The 15830-nt window shown below is 45.0% G+C and overlaps 1 protein-coding gene across 1 annotated transcript in view; it reads right to left on the bottom strand.

Annotated features, from left to right (window-relative positions):
• Positions 1-10560: 10560 nt before the first annotated feature.
• Positions 10561-15830, bottom strand: part of LOC109875734 (M-protein, striated muscle) — an 82045-nt gene continuing 76775 nt past the window's right edge. Inside the window, 4 exon segments of the mRNA XM_074933794.1 lie at positions 10561-12009; positions 12477-12532; positions 12668-12690; positions 12833-12869. Of these exon segments, the coding sequence (XP_074789895.1) occupies positions 11752-12009; positions 12477-12532; positions 12668-12690; positions 12833-12869 (374 nt within the window). The 3' untranslated portion in view covers positions 10561-11751.

The raw sequence follows: 15830 nt of genomic DNA, 5'->3' as shown, positions 1-15830 counted from the left end.
ATGGTGACCAGCGAGCTGAGATAAGGGGGGACTTTACCTAGCAGGGTCTTGTAGATGACATGGAGCCAGTGGGTTTGGCGACGAGTATGAAGCGAGGGCCAGGCAACGAGAGTGTACAGGTCGCGATGGTGGGTAGTATATGGGGCTTTGGTGACAAAACGGATTGCACTGTGATAGACTGCATCCAATTTGTTGAGTAGGGTATTGGAGGCTATTTTGTAAATGACATCGCCAAAGTCTTGGATTGGTAGGATGGTCAGTTTTACAAGGGTATGTTTGGCAGCAGGAGTGAAGGATGCTTTGTTGCGAAATATGAAGCCAATTCTAGATTTAACTTTGGATTGGAGATGTTTGATATGGGTCTGGAAGGAGAGTTTACAGTCTAACCAGACACCTAAGTATTTGTAGTTGTCCACGTATTCTAAGTCAGAGCCGTCCCGACTAGTGATGTTGGACAGGCGGGTAGGTGCAGGTAGCGATTGGTTGAAGAGCATGCATTTAGTTTTACTTGTATTTAAGAGCAGTTGGAGGCCACGGAAGGAGAGTTGTATGGCATTGAAGGTCATCTGTAGGTTTGTTAACACAGTGTCCAAAGACGGGCCAGATGTTTACAGAATGGTGTTGTCTGCATAGAGGTGGATCAGACAATCACCAGCAACAAGAGCGACATCATTGATGTATACAGAGAAAAGAGTCGGCCTGAGAATTGAACCCTGTGGCACCCCCATAGAGACTGCCAGAGATCCGGACAACAGACCCTCCGGTTTGACACACTGAACTCTGTCTGAGAAGTAGTTGGTGAACCAGGTGAGGCAGTCATTTGAGAAACCAAGGCTGTTGAGTCTGCCAATAAGAATTTGGTGATTGATGGTGCATTTGGTGGCTGAGGTGCACCCATGACCAGCTCTGAAACCAGATTGCATAGCGGAGAAGGTACGGTGGGATTCGAAATGGTCGGTGATCTGTTTGTTAAATAGGCTTTCGAAGACCTTAGAAAGGCAGGGTAGGATAGATATAGGTCTGTAACAGTTTGGGTCCAGATTGTCTAGCCCAGCTGATTTGTAGGGGTCCAGATTTTGCAACTCCTTCAGAACATCAGCTATCTGTATATGGATGAAGGAGAAATGGGGGAGGTTTGGGCAAGTTGTTGTGTGGGTGCAGGGCTGTTGACCGGGGTAGGGATAGCCAGGTGGAAAGCATGGCCAGCCATAGAAAAATGCTTTTTGAAATTCTCAATTATCGTGGATTTAGTGGTGGTGACAGTGTTTCCTAGCCTCAGAGCAGTTGGCAACTTGGAGGAGGTGCTCTTATTCTCCATGGACTTTACAGTGTCCCAGAACGTTTTGGAGTTTGTGCTACAGGATGCAAAATTCTGTTTGAAAAAGCTTTCCTGTCTTCCTGTGTATATTGGTTCCTAACTTCTCTGCAAAGTTGCACATGGTGGGGGCTTTTCGATGCTAATGTGGTACGCCACAGGATGTTTTTGTGCTGGTCAAGGGCAGTCAGGTCTGGAGTGAAGCAAGGGCTATATTTGTTCCTGGTCCAACATTTTTTGAATGGGGCATGCTTATTTAAGATGGTGAGGAAAGCACTTTTAAAAATAACCAGGCATCCTCTACTGACAGAATGAGGTCAATATCACTCTAGGATACCCGGGCCAGGTCTATTAGAAAGGCCTGCTCGCTGAAGTGTTTTAGGGAGCGTTTGACAGTAATGAGGGGTGGTCGTTAGACCCCAGACCCATTACTGACGCACGCAATGAGGTAGTGATCGCTGAGATCCTGGTTGAAGACAGCAGAGGTGCATTTAGAGGGCAGGTTGGTCAGGATAATATCTATGAGGGTGCCCGTGTATACAGATTTAGGGTTGTACCTGATAGGTTCATTGGTTCATTTGTGTGAGATTGAGGGCATCTAGCTTAAATTGTATGATGGCCGGGGTGTTAAGCATGTCCCAGTTTAGGTCACCTAACATTACGAGCTCTGAAGATAGATGGGGGGCAATCAATTCACATATGGTGTCCAGGGCACAGCTGGGGGCAAAAGGTGGTCTATAACAAGCAGCAAAGGGGAGAGACTTGTTTCTGGAAAGGTGTATTTTTTGAAGTAGAAGCTCCATTTTTTTGTGCACAGACCTGGACAGTATGACAGATCTCTGCAGTAGATTGCAACTCCACCCCCTTTGGCAGTTCTATCTTGTCGGGAAAATGTTATAGTTATGGATGGAAATTTCAGGATTTTTGGTGGACTTCCTAAGCCAGGATTCAGAAACGGCTAGGATTGGCAGAGTGTGCTAAAAACATTGCATAAAACAAACTTAGGGAGGAGGAGGCTTCTAATGTTAACATGCATGAAACAAGGCTTTTACGGTTACCAAAATCACAAATGAGAGTGCCTGGGGAATGGGAATGGAGCTAGGCACTGCAGGGCCTGGATTAGGTTAATCCAGGCCCTGCAGTGCCTAGCTCCATTCCCATTCCCCAGGCACTCTCATTTGTGATTTTGGTAACCAGAGGAACAGAGGAGGAGTAGGATAAGGGTATGGCTAAATGCTATAAGAACTGGTTGTCTAGTGCGTTAGGAACAGAGAGTAAAAGGAGCAAGTTTCTGGGCGTGGACGAATAGGTTCAAGGCATAATGTACAGACAAGGGTATGGCAGGATGTGAATACAGTGGAGGTAAACCTAGGCATTGAGTGACGATGAGTGTTTTTTTCTCTAGAGACATCATTTAGACCAGGTGAGGTCACCGCATGTGTGGGAGGTGAAACATAAGGGTTAGCTAAGGTATATTGACATTAGGGAGAGGCATGCGTAGCCGGGTGATCATAGGGACCCAGTGGGTAGCTAGGCGAGCTGGAGACACGGCGATTCAGACAGCTAGCGGACTAGGGCTAGCAGAAGGGGGATGTTGCGACGGAAAAGTCTGTTGTAGCCCCCTCAGACAGTTACGTCGGCAGACCAGTCATGTTGGATCGGCCGGGCTATGTAGGCAGTAAAAGGGTCCAGGCCAATTGGAAAAATAGGTATTGTAGCCCAAGAAATTGGCTGATGGTCCTCTTCAGCTAACAGTCCCATATGGCTCTATGTCGGATTACCCTCTGTAGTGTCTTACGGTCGGAGGCCGAGCAGTTGCCATACCAGGAGGTGATGCAACCAGTCAGAATGCTCTTGATGGTGCAGCTGTAGAACCTTTTGAGAATCTGAGGGCCCATGCCAAATCTTTTCAGTCTCCTGAGGGGGAATAGGTTTTGTCGAGCCCGCTTCACGACTGTCTTGGTGTGCTTGGACCATGTTAGTTTGTTGGTGATGTGGACACCAAGGAACTTGAAGCTCTCAACCTGCTCCACTGCAGCCCTGCTGATGAGAATGGGGGCATTCTCTGTCCTATTTTTCCTCTTTTTCCTGTAGTCCACAATCATCTCCTTTGTCTTGATCACTTTGAGGGAGAGGTTGTTGTCCTGGCACCACACGGCCTGGTCTCTGACCTCCTTCCTATAGGATGTCTCGTTGTTGTCGGTGATCAGGCCTACTACTGTTGTGTCATTGGAAAATGTAATGATGGTGCTGGAGTCGTGCCTGGCCATGCAGTCATGAGTGAACAGGAAGTAAAGGAGGGGACTGAGCACCACCCCTGAGGGGCCCCTGTGTTGAGGATCAGTGTGGCGGATGTGTTGTTACTTACCCTCACCACCTGGGGTCGGCCCGTCAAGAAGTCCAGGATCCAGTTGCAGAGGGAGGTGTTTAGTCCCAGCGTCCTTAGCTTAATGATGAGCTTTCAAGGCACTATGGTGTTGAACGCTGAGCTCAAGTCTATGAATAGCATTCTCACATAGGTGTTCCTTTTGTCCAGGTGTGAAAGGGCAGTGTGGAGAGCAATAGAGACTGCATCATCTGTGGATCTGTTTGGTCGGTATGCAAATTGGAGTGGGTCTAGGGTTTCTGGGATTATCGTGTTGATGTGAGCAATGACCAGCCTTTCAAAGCACTTCATGGCTACAGACGTGAGTGCCATGGGCCGGTAGTTATTTAGGCAGGTTATCTTAGTGTTCTTGGGCACGGGCACTATGGTGGTATTACAGATTTGGATAGGGAGAGGTTGAAAATGTCAGTGACGACACTTGCCAGTTGGTCAGCGCATGCTCGCAGTACACGTCCTGGTAATCCGTCTGGCCCTGTGGCCTTGTGAATGTTGACCTGTCTAAAGGTCTTACTTACATCGGCTGCGGAGAGCATGATCACACAGTGATCTGATGGTCTCTTGCATGTTTTAGTGTTTTTGGGTCAGGGGGTCAGAGAATTGAGGGTCAGGGCTTTGTGATGGCCACTCCAATACCTTGACTTTGTTGTCCTGAAGCCATTTTGCCACAACTTTGGAAGTATGCTTGGGGTCATTGATCATTTGGAAGACCCATTTGCGACCAAGTTTAAAGTTTCAGGATGTTCAAAGTTTCAGATATTTTATTATATCCCAACCCTGATCTGTACTTCTCCACAACTTTGTCCCTGGCCTGTTTGGAGCGCTCCTTGGTCTTCATGGTGTCGCTTGCTTGGTGGTGCCGCTTGCTTGGTGGTGTTGCAGATTCTGGGGCATTTCAGAACAGGTGTATATATATTGATATCATGTGACACTTAGATTGCACACAGGTGGACTTTATTTAACTAATTATGTGACTTCTGAAGGTAATTGGTATTGCACCAGATCTTATTTAAGCACTTCATAGCAAAGGGGGTGAATACATATGCACGCACCACTTTTTCATTTGTATATTTTTTTCAAGTCATTTTTTTTCATTTCACTTCACCAATTTGGACTATTTTGTGTATGTCTGTTACAGGAAATGCAAATAAAAATCAATTACAATTACAGGTAGGAAAAACACCAAGGGGGATACTTTTCCAAGGCACTGTATTTGGGCTGCAATTTCTGAGGTGCAGTTAACTCTAATGAATGTATCCCTTTTTTTCAACCAACGTTTTATATTTTGAAAAACAGAAGGAAAGGTATAGTAAGGCTTTCTCTTAAGTGGAGATATTCTCTCACCTGTTAATGTCCTCATTTGAATTCCATTCCGTCACTGTCACTTCTCCACTCAAGCTTAACATTATTGTCATCGATCGCCCACCAGGTGCCCTTGGAGAGTTTCTCAATGAGCTTTAACCTCTCAATGTCCGCCTTCGATTCACTTCTTTCCAACTCTCTCTTTCCCTTCCTTGCCTCTTTTGACTTCACCCTTTCCCAGTCCCCTCCCACTCACAAAGCAGGCAATATGCTTGACCTCATCTTTACGAGAGGCTGTTCTCCTACTAATCTCACTGCAACCCCCCTCTGATCACTAATTTGTTTTCTTTTCTGTCTCCCTCTCCTTCAACCCTGAGCCACTCATCCCCTACCTAGATGGTCATGCGCCGTAGCAATCTACACTCTCACTCTCCCACTACTCTCTTCTCTTCTATCCTCTCTCTCCCATCTACTAATTCCTTCTCCCTTCTGTCTCCTGATTCTACCTCTTCGACACTACTCTCCTTCCATTCTGAATCCTATGCCTTGCGCTGTCCCCTTTCCTCAAGGCCACCTCTCTACCTTCTCTTCCTCTGCATCTGCTGCTAAAGCCACTTTCTATCACTCTAAATGTCAAGCTTCTGCCTCTAACCCTAGGAAATTCTATTCCACCTACTCTTCCCTCCTTAATCCTCCACCCCCTCCCCCCTACCTCTCTGTGGACAACTTTGTCAACCACTTTGAAAAGAAGCTTGATGACATCTGCTCCTCATTTCCTCAACCTATAGAGTCCACTGGCCCCACTCATTCTCTCAGCCTGTAGAGTCCACTGGCCCCACTCACACAGAACTACCCTACTCCTCGATCTTTTCTTTCCTGATGGAATCCTGTCCGGCTGCCCAACAACCTGCCCGCTCGACCCAATCCCCTCCTCCCTTCACCATATCATCTCTCACTTTCCTCATCAACTCACCCTGACCACTGGCTGCGTCCCCTCTGACTTCAAAATGGCCTTATTTGCTCCCCTCCTCAAGAAACCAACACTCGACTTATCTGACGTCAAACTACAGACCTGTATCCCTTTCTTTTCTTTCCAAAACACTTGAGGATCCTGTCTCTGACCAACTCTCTCGCTATCGCTCTCAGAATGATCTTCTTGACCCTAACCAGTCACCACTTCAAGACAGGTCACTCAACCGAGACTTTGTTCTTCTCTGTCACGGAGGCTCTCCTCACTGCCAAAGCTGACTCTCTCTCCTCTGTTCTCATCCTCCTAGATCTATCCACTGCCTTTGGCACCATGAACCATCAGGCCTCCTCCCCACCCATTCATTTCTATGTGAAGTCTCAACAGCGCATTGAAGCCAAATGAAGTCTGTTAAAGTGATACTCCAGAACATTTGTATAATTTCAGCCAGTAGTTTTGAAAGGGGCGCCCATTTCACATACTGTAGTTTATAAGCATTTCGCTACACTTGCAATAACATCTGCTAACCATGTGTATGTGGCCAATAACATCTGCTAACCATGTGTATGTGACCAATAACATCTGCTGACCATGTGTATGTGGCCAATAACATCTGCTGACCATGTGTATGTGGCCAATAACATCTGCTGACCATGTGTCTGTGGCCAATAACATCTGCTGACCATGTGTATGTGGCCAATAACATCTGCTGACCATGTGTATGTGGCCAATAACATCTGCTGACCATGTGTATGTGGCCAATAACATCTGCTAACCATGTGTATGTGGCCAATAACATCTGCTAACCATGTGTATGTGACCAATAACATCTGCTGACCATGTGTATGTGGCCAATAACATCTGCTGACCATGTGTATGTGGCCAATAACATCTGCTGACCATGTGTATGTGGCCAATAACATCTGCTGACCATGTGTATGTGGCCAATAACATCTGCTGACCATGTGTATGTGGCCAATAACATCTGCTGACCATGTGTATGTGGCCAATAACATCTGCTGGCCATGTGTATGTGGCCAATAACATCTGCTGACCATGTGTATGTGGCCAATAACATCTGCTGACCATGTGTATGTGGCCAATAACATCTGCTGACCATGTGTCTGTGGCCAATAACATCTGCTGACCATGTGTATGTGGCCAATAACATCTGCTGACCATGTGTATGTGGCCAATAACATCTGCTGACCATGTGTATGTGGCCAATAACATCTGCTAACCATGTGTCTGTGGCCAATAACATCTGCTAACCATGTGTATGTGGTCAATAACATCTGCTAACCATGTGTATGTGGCCAATAACATCTGCTAACCATGTGTATGTGGTCAATAACATCTGCTAACCATGTGTATGTGGTCAATAACATCTGCTAACCATGTGTATGTGGTCAATAACATCTGCTAACCATGTGTATGTGGCCAACAACATTTGATTTGATGTATTTTGTTGTAGTTGTGCAGTTCATATGATATGTTACGAATCTAATTAGTATCATAGATATGAATTTGCTTAAAAACCTCTTTGGGCTAGGCGTGCCGCTAGTGACCCACCTCGACAACATCCGGTGAAATTGAAGAGCGCAAAATTCAAAATTGGTAATATTAAACATTCATGAAAATACAAGTGTCTTACATCGTTCCAGGTCCCAGCTACATAACAAATGGTCGTTTTGTTCGATGTTTATATCCCAAAAAAATCCAGTTTAGTTGGCACGCTTGATTCAGTAATCTACCGGTTTCCCTCGTTCAAATGAATCGCAAAAGTTACAAATACAATTAGTCCAAACAAGTCAAACAACGTTTCTTATGAATCCTTAGGTACCCTAATATGTAAATAAACGATACTATTCTCAGTCTTAAATTGTATCTTCGTTACCAGAGATAAATAACGAAGTGCGCGCCCTCATCCACGCGCGCCGACTACAGTCCAAATGAGTCACCTAGAAAAACTACAAATTATTTTGTCAAAAAACAAGCCTGAAACACTTTCTAAAAACAATTGACATCTAATAGAAGCCCTAGGAACTGCAATCTCGGAGCTATTCCATTGATTTTCCCATAGACAGCCATTTCAATGAGTGGTGAGCTCAAAAAAAAAACATTTTCTGGATGGATTCTCCTCGGGTTTCCGCCTGCCATATCAGTTTTGTTATACTCACAGATATTATTTTAACAGTTTTAGAAACTTTAGAGTGTTTTCTATCCAATACTACCAATCATATGCATATCCTGGCTTCTGGGCCTGAGTAGCAGGCAGTTTACTCTGGGCACCTCAGTCATCCAAATACTGCCCCCTATCCCTAAGAAGTTTTAAGATCCCAGACTCTATCTTTAAGGTGGCGTCTCATGGAGACATAGCATGCCCCAATTGAGCTACTCCATGAAGTGATGTTGCAGGCTAGCTCAGTGCTGCCCTCTCTCATTGAGTGTCTCAAGTTGAAGGCCGACCAGGGTACTGCAGGCTGCCATTAGCAACACATTTATACTTACTTCTTCTGTGTGCGATTTTCAAATAATTGGTTCATACAGTACATCTGGGGCCTCATTTATAAAACGGGACTTATGATTAACTTTGATCTTTTTGACTTATGCAGAAAATTACACAAGTAGGTATTTATAAAACCTTACTTTGACGTGGAAATTATCTTATCTCTATGCAAAGTCTAGACTTGACGTAAGTGATTTTCTTGCTGGTAATGTAGTGGTTTTGCAGTTTGGGACGCATAAGCGTCCAAGCCAGTGGTGACCGTTGCATTAGCTTTATGAACAATTTATTAGAAATGATCAATTAAAGGTGTGAGGAATTAATTGCCAGACGCAAGGTGTTTTGAATTAAAAACAGGATGTGATGTTCTATAAATAGTGTCAAATTAGAAAAAAATAACCATGACTGTTCTTGTTTTATTGGAAGACATTGAAAACCTTTTTGAAAAAGCTTTTAGAAGGGAGAGTTTTCAGTTAATTGCTTTTATGATCCATGGCTTATAAATCGCTATCCCAAGAAATCTTCTGTTAGATTTGTGCTCAGATTTATCCCCTTATCTGGAAAGGAAGACACGCTGTAATCATGACATACCGGTATCTGTCCAAGTACTGTTCACTCTGGGTGTCACGCCCTGACCTTAGAGAGCCTTTTTATTTCTCTATTTGGTTAGGTCGGGGTGTGATTTGGGTGGGCATTCTAGTTTTTCTATTTCTTTGTTGGCCGGGTATGGTTCCCAATCAGAGGCAACTATCTATCATACTTAGGCATCCTTTTTTCCACCTTTAGTTTGTGGGATCTTGTTTGTGTGTAATTGCTTTCTGCACTGCATGTAGCTTTAAGTTCGTTTTGTATTTTGTTGTTTTTTCGGTGTCATTTAAATAAAATGTACGCCTACCCCGCTACACCTTGGTCCAATCGATCTCTAAACGATCGTGACACTGGGATTCCTCGCTACTGAGACATTCCAGAGGGAAATGAGTGACAGGTCGGGTATATCACAGCCATCATTCAGCCTCATCCTGCCACAAGTGATCGAAGCGATTCTACGTATTGTCCACGAGATACATTAGTTTCCCATTTACAGCCCATGAACAGGCGTGCATCAAAGCCCGAGTTTGTCCACTCATTTAATTTCCCAGGGGTCATAGGTGCAGTTGACTGCACGCATATTGCCTTACGCGCACCATCTGTAGATGAACATATAAATGTTAACAGGAAGAATTTCCATTCATTGAATGTTCATCTGCGATGCCCGTATGCAACTACTCAATGTATGCTGGAAGTGGCCAGGGTCTCGGCACGGCTCATTCATTCTGCGCCACAGCAGAGTAGGCCTGCGTCTAGAAGCTGGTGAGAGTGGAGGCGGTGGCTTTTCTGTGAGTTCTTTAAAAAAAAAGTATATCATATTAATATTAACCGTGCAAAATAATGTAACACAACAGTTCTACCCTATTAGGTGACTGGGCCACTGAAAACATGGCTTCTCACTTCCTATCCCCGAACAGCAGAGGAAATGCGTTGCAATTTGGCACACAGCAGAACAAGGTCGGTTGTGGAGAGTACCATCAGACTGCTGAAGGGCAGGTGCCATCAATTTTAAGTTAATTTTAGATTTATAGATCACAGGTGCATAAGTTACAAATGGGCTTCGTAGGTTTTTTTCTGCTCAGTATCTTTTATGAATCGAACGTAAGCACAACATCGGAAATTATCTTACAACTAAGTTCAAGTATAAATCTAGGAACATTTTCATGAATGAGGCCCCTGGTGTCTTATTGGTACCAAGATTGTCTTCAAGACATTTTATTTTATTTACACGAAGACTGACCATGAAGATCGCCATCTTTCCATTCACTATAATTGGGATCCTATTTCTGTAAACAATGCCAGCAGTGCCGCCGTCGGCCTTGAACTTAGTGGTTTCAATGAGCAGGGTCAGTCGCTCTCCGTTGCCTCACATTCATAACATGAAAACATCCTGCTTATTATGCTAGACAAACAGACAGTTCTGTCCTTAGTGGACTTGGCTACAGTAGTAGATAGAATCAATACTAACATCCATTGACTATTGTATGAAGATGAGGAGAGACAGTGAGTAAGATCCTTTATTAACACAGGGACAAGGGTCATGAGGAGGACAGTAGGTTATTATTTTCAATGAACACAAAACACCTTTTATAAGGTAGCTCTCACAGCGATCTTTGACATCATTCTGTCACCTTTAGCTTCCTACTTTGCCTTCCTTCAGTGTCATGTCAGAACACAATGCATATTGTATAGTGTCATGTCAGAACACAATGTAGTGTCATGTCAGCCTATACAAATCTGATTCTATGGACAAACTGGGAGTAAATGCCCCCAGAAGTAAGCTTTTGTGTGTGTGTGTGTGTGTGTGTGTGTGTGTGTGTGTGTGTGTGTGTGTGTGTGTGTGTGTGTGTGTGTGTGTGTGTGTGTGTGTGTGTGTGTGTGTGTGTGTGTGTGTGTGTGTGTGTGTGCGCACGCGTCAGTGTGTTATGTGTCCAGGCCTGATGCTGTGTGTCAGACAGACAGAACCAGTTTCAGGCTCGGCTCACATAAACACACTAAAGACACAGGGCTATACAGAAACACAATGAGAAGGCGTCCCCTATACAGTGCACTACTTGACCAGGGCCCTTGGGGTATAGGGGGCCATTTGGGATGCCTACACATACTGCCTGCTGGGCCTTTACTTCCTCAACCCTCCAGTCTCCTCTGATCTCTAACCTCTGACCTCTGCTGTAATATGTTGTGGTTGTCTAACACTTCTACATTTTGGCAAGTTCCAGTCAGAGTTCAAATTTTAGTACAATGTATTTCTAAAGTTTAACCCACAGTAATGTTGTAGCAGGTAAGAAAGTAACAGCTGAAAGCAGCAGACAGAGAAGTCAACCATCTCCTGGTTGGACCAAACATCCTTACATCTACAAACACAGACGACAAACCAAGCAACAACAACAGTAGAGTATGACACTATTATCCTTCTGAAGGGTGAAACTCCCAGCTGTTTAACCCAGTGCTGACAGAGACAGATGGAGAGCAATCCATGATTCTTTCCAGGTTCATCATTTAGATTCAACACATCAGTATAGACATGGTGCACTGGAAGAATACACACCAAGACCTCTCCGCAACAAATCTTTATCTCCTGTTCTCTGTTTACCATCATGCACTGGGGTAAAGAGCTTTGGAGATCGCCCTGTCATCCTTCAGCCTATTATAACTATTCCTCCCATTCCAACTCCATCCCTCCAACCCATCTACTCTTTCTTCTTCTCTTCCTCTGGGATGTAGACGGACACAGTGAACTCTCCTGCCTCAGTTCCATACTTGTTCTTCACCAGGAGTGCGTACTTCCCTGAGTCGGTCGTGGTTACCGCCGCGATGGTGATGCTGGCGAACTTGCCATGTTCAAACTTGAGGGCGTAGCGTTCGTCAGACACCAGCTCTCTGTCGTTCTTCATCCAGGTGACCTCGGGTGCCGGGTCACCCCACACGTTGCCTGTCAGGTTCAGAGACTGGAGAAGTGGGGAGGCATGATGTCAGCACAATATTAAACACAGTTCCCTAAGAAACATATTCACATACAGACACGGAGGGAAGAAGTGGGAAGTGAGAGCAAGCGTGAAAGACAGAGAGCGATAGTGAGTGTGAGAGAGAGATGGTGAGTGTGAGAGAGAGATATGTGGGAAGTGAGAGCCAGCGTGAGAGACAGAGAGCGATAGTGATTGTGAGAGAAAGAGGGAGACAGATGTGGGAAGTGAGAGCAAGCATGAGAGACAGAGAGCGATAGTGAGTGTGAGAGAAAGAGAGAGAGAGAGAGAAGTGGGAAGTGAGAGTGAACGTGAGAGAGAGAGCAATAGTGAGTGTGAGAGACAGAGGGAGAGAGAGATGTGGGAAGTGAGAGCGCTAGAGAGAGACTTGCTTTGGCAATGTAAACACATGGTTCCCATGCCAATAAAGCCCTTTGAGAGATCCTTGTTACCTTGCCCTCCTGGATAGTGACCACATCTGGCAGACCTCCCACAACCCGGGCACGGTCTGCAATACAAGATGATCAATGTTAACAGGCAAGGGCACACAGTGTGCCATTCAGAGCCTCCTCCCTCCAGCCCAGAGCAGGAAGAGAGCAGAGAAGATGTTTCATAATATTGGAGAATATAAATAGCCACTCACTTCTCTCTGCAATGGCAGCAGCCCTGAGGAAGACAGACAGCGAGACAGACACAGGGTCAGGAATAACAACAACTACATCCACTGTTTCCGTCTGTCTGGCAGAACAAGAGTTCCACACTTCATAATGAGAGAGCTAAAAGTCTGGTGTAGAGTTATTGAACTTACTTCAGCCTCTGGAACTCTACGAAGGCTTCCTCCCAGGCTGCAATGACAAACAACTCATTAGTGACCAGCTGCTAAACAGCACTTAAACCCAGCGTTCAGCCTTCAGATGAAAGAAGCAGCATGCGAATGTCAGCTTGGGAGACAGTTATCATATCCTGGGCTGAAATAATGGCATTCAGAGCAATCTGTTTACAGGAGTCTGTTGTACTCATTACTCTGGGGTTGATTACAACTTCCGGACTTGTCTCTGTGCTGTTTGTTGCAACTTGGCTACCTGCCAAACATTTTGGTTTTTACTTTTAATAACCGTTTAATCAAAACTCTGCATTTAACATATTTACCTTTTTATTTAACTTTTTCACACTGGGTTCGACAGGACCTCCACCAGCCGAAAAAGCATAGTGTCAATATTATTAATATTAACCCTATGAAGTCGCTGTATCCATAATATACAGGAGAACTATTGGCTTAGATGTGTTGCCTGCACAGCTTCAGATGCAATCACTAGGCGAGGGACATTTAAGTGTAGGAAAGGATGAAACAGCATCTGTGCCACCAGTAAGTACAGATAGCAGTATAAATCCCCTCGCACGGTCCCCACAGCCGGACAATCTTCTCAAGGCTTCTGGAAAGAAATGCTGTTGGCATACTTAAGCAGTGTCGCTCATTCAACCGACAGAAACTTTAAACCGGTTCTCGCCGTTAAGCAACGAGTCGGGGTCAGAGACTGAGCCTTCTCAGGTGTCTCCGCCACCCGTTACAGGGTCTGAGCCGCCAAAGCTTCCCACCATTGGCTCTGACAAATTGAAAACCCTAATCATTGGTGACTCCATTACCCACAGTATTAGACTTAAAAAGAATCAACCAGCGATAGTACACTGTTTACCAGGGGGCAGGGCTAACGACGTTAAGGCTAATCTGAAGATGGTGCTGGCTAAAGCTAAAACTGGTGAGTGTAGAGAGTATAGGGATATTGTTATCCACGTCGGCACCAACGATGTTAGGATGAAACAGTCAGAGATCACCAAGCACATAGCTTCAGCGTGTAAATCAGCTAGAAAGAAGTCGGCATCGAGAAATTGTCTCTGGCCCCCTCCCAGTCAGGGGGAGTGATGAGCTCTACAGCAGAGTCTCACAACTCAATTGCTGGTTGAAAACTGTTTTCTGCCCCTCCCAAAATATAGAATTTGTAGATAATTGTCCCTCCTTCTGGGACTCACCCACAAACAGGACCAAGCCTGGCCTGCTGAGGAGTGACGGACTCCATCCTAGCTGGAGGGGTGCTCTCATCTTATCTATGAACATAGACAGGGCTCTAACTCATTCAACAAGAGAGAATAGGTTTCACTTCAGCAGTGATAAATTAATGAACTTCTTCGATGAAAAAGATGATCATTAGAGAGCAAATTACGGATTCCACTTTGAATAGGTACATTTCTCCAAAGCTCCGTTGTCCTGAGGACCTAGGGTCAATAGAGACACTCAAGTTTTTAATCCTTTATCTCTTGACACATTCATTAAAAATAGTCATGGCCTCTAAACCCTCAAGCTTCATACTGGACCCTATTCCAACTATATTATTGAAAGAACTGCTTCCTGTGCTTGGCCCTCCTATGTTGAACATAATAAATGGCTCCTTATCCTCTGGTTGTGTACCAAAATTACTAAAAGTGGCAGTAATAAAGCTTCTCTTGAAAAAGCCAAACCTTGACCCGGAAAATGTAAAACAAACTATTGGCCATTATCGAATCTCCCATTCCATTAAGAAAAAGCTGTTGCAAAGCAACTTACTGCCTTACTGAAGACAAACAATGTATACGAAATGCTTCAGTCTGGTTTTAGACCCCATCACAGCACTGAGACTGCACTCATGAAGGTGGTAAATTACCTTTTAATGGCGTCAGACCAAGGCTCTGCATCTGTCCTGATTCTAGACCTTAGTGCTGCTTTTCACACCATCGATCGCCACATTCTTTTGGAGAGATAGGAAACCGTAATAGGTCTACACTGACAAGTTCTGGCCTGATTTAGAGCTTATCTGTCGGAAAGATATCAGTTTGTCTCTGTGGATGGTTTGTCCTCTGACAAATCAATTGTACGTTTCGGCATTCCTCAAGGTTCCGTTTTAGGACCACTATAGTTTTCACTATATATTCTACCTCTTGGTGATGTCATTCGGAAACACAATGTCAACTTTCACTGCTATGCGGACATTGATTAAACATGGTGAAGCCGCAAAATTACCTGCCCTGGAAGTCTGTGTTTCGGACATAAGGAAGTATATTGGCAGAAAATGTTTTACTTTTAAACTCAGACAAAACAGAGATGCTAGTTCTAGGTCCCAAAAAACTATATTAGACTACTGCAATTCTGTACTCTCCGGCTACCCGGATAAAGTGCTAAATAAACTTCAGTTAGTGCTAAACACGGCTGCTAGAATCTTGACTAGAACCAAAAATATTTGATCATATTACTCCAGTGCTAGCCTCTCTACATTGGCTTCCTGCTAGGGCACTGGAGCAACGAACTGCCCTTGCTGTCTCTGCCTGGCCAGCTCTCCTCTCTCCACTGGGATTCTCTGCCTCTGACCCTAATACGGGGGCTGAGTCACTGGCTTACTAGTGCTCTTCCATGCCGTTCCTAGGAGGGGTGAGTCACTTGAGTGGGTTGAGTCAGACGATCTTCCTGTCCAGTTTTGCGCCCCCTCTGGCTTGTGCGGTGGAGGAAATCTTTGTGGGCTATACTAAGCCTTGTCTCAGGGTAGTAAGTTGGTGGTCTGTTGATATCCCTCTAGTGGTGAGGGGGCTGTGCTTTGGAAAAGTGGGTGGGGTTATATCCTTCCTGTTTGGCCCTGTCCGGGGGTGTCCTCGGATGGGGCCACAGTGTCTCCTGACCCCTCCTGTCTCAGCCTCCAGTATTTATGCTGCAGTAGTTAATGTGTCGGGGGGCTAGGGTCAGTTTGTTATATCTGGAGTACTTCTCCTGTCCTATTCGGTGT

The sequence above is a fragment of the Oncorhynchus kisutch genome, linkage group LG27 (assembly GCF_002021735.2).
Source record: "Oncorhynchus kisutch isolate 150728-3 linkage group LG27, Okis_V2, whole genome shotgun sequence".
NCBI classification, from domain to species: Eukaryota; Metazoa; Chordata; class Actinopteri; order Salmoniformes; family Salmonidae; genus Oncorhynchus; species Oncorhynchus kisutch.
This window is presented reverse-complemented; position numbering and strand designations above follow the sequence as displayed.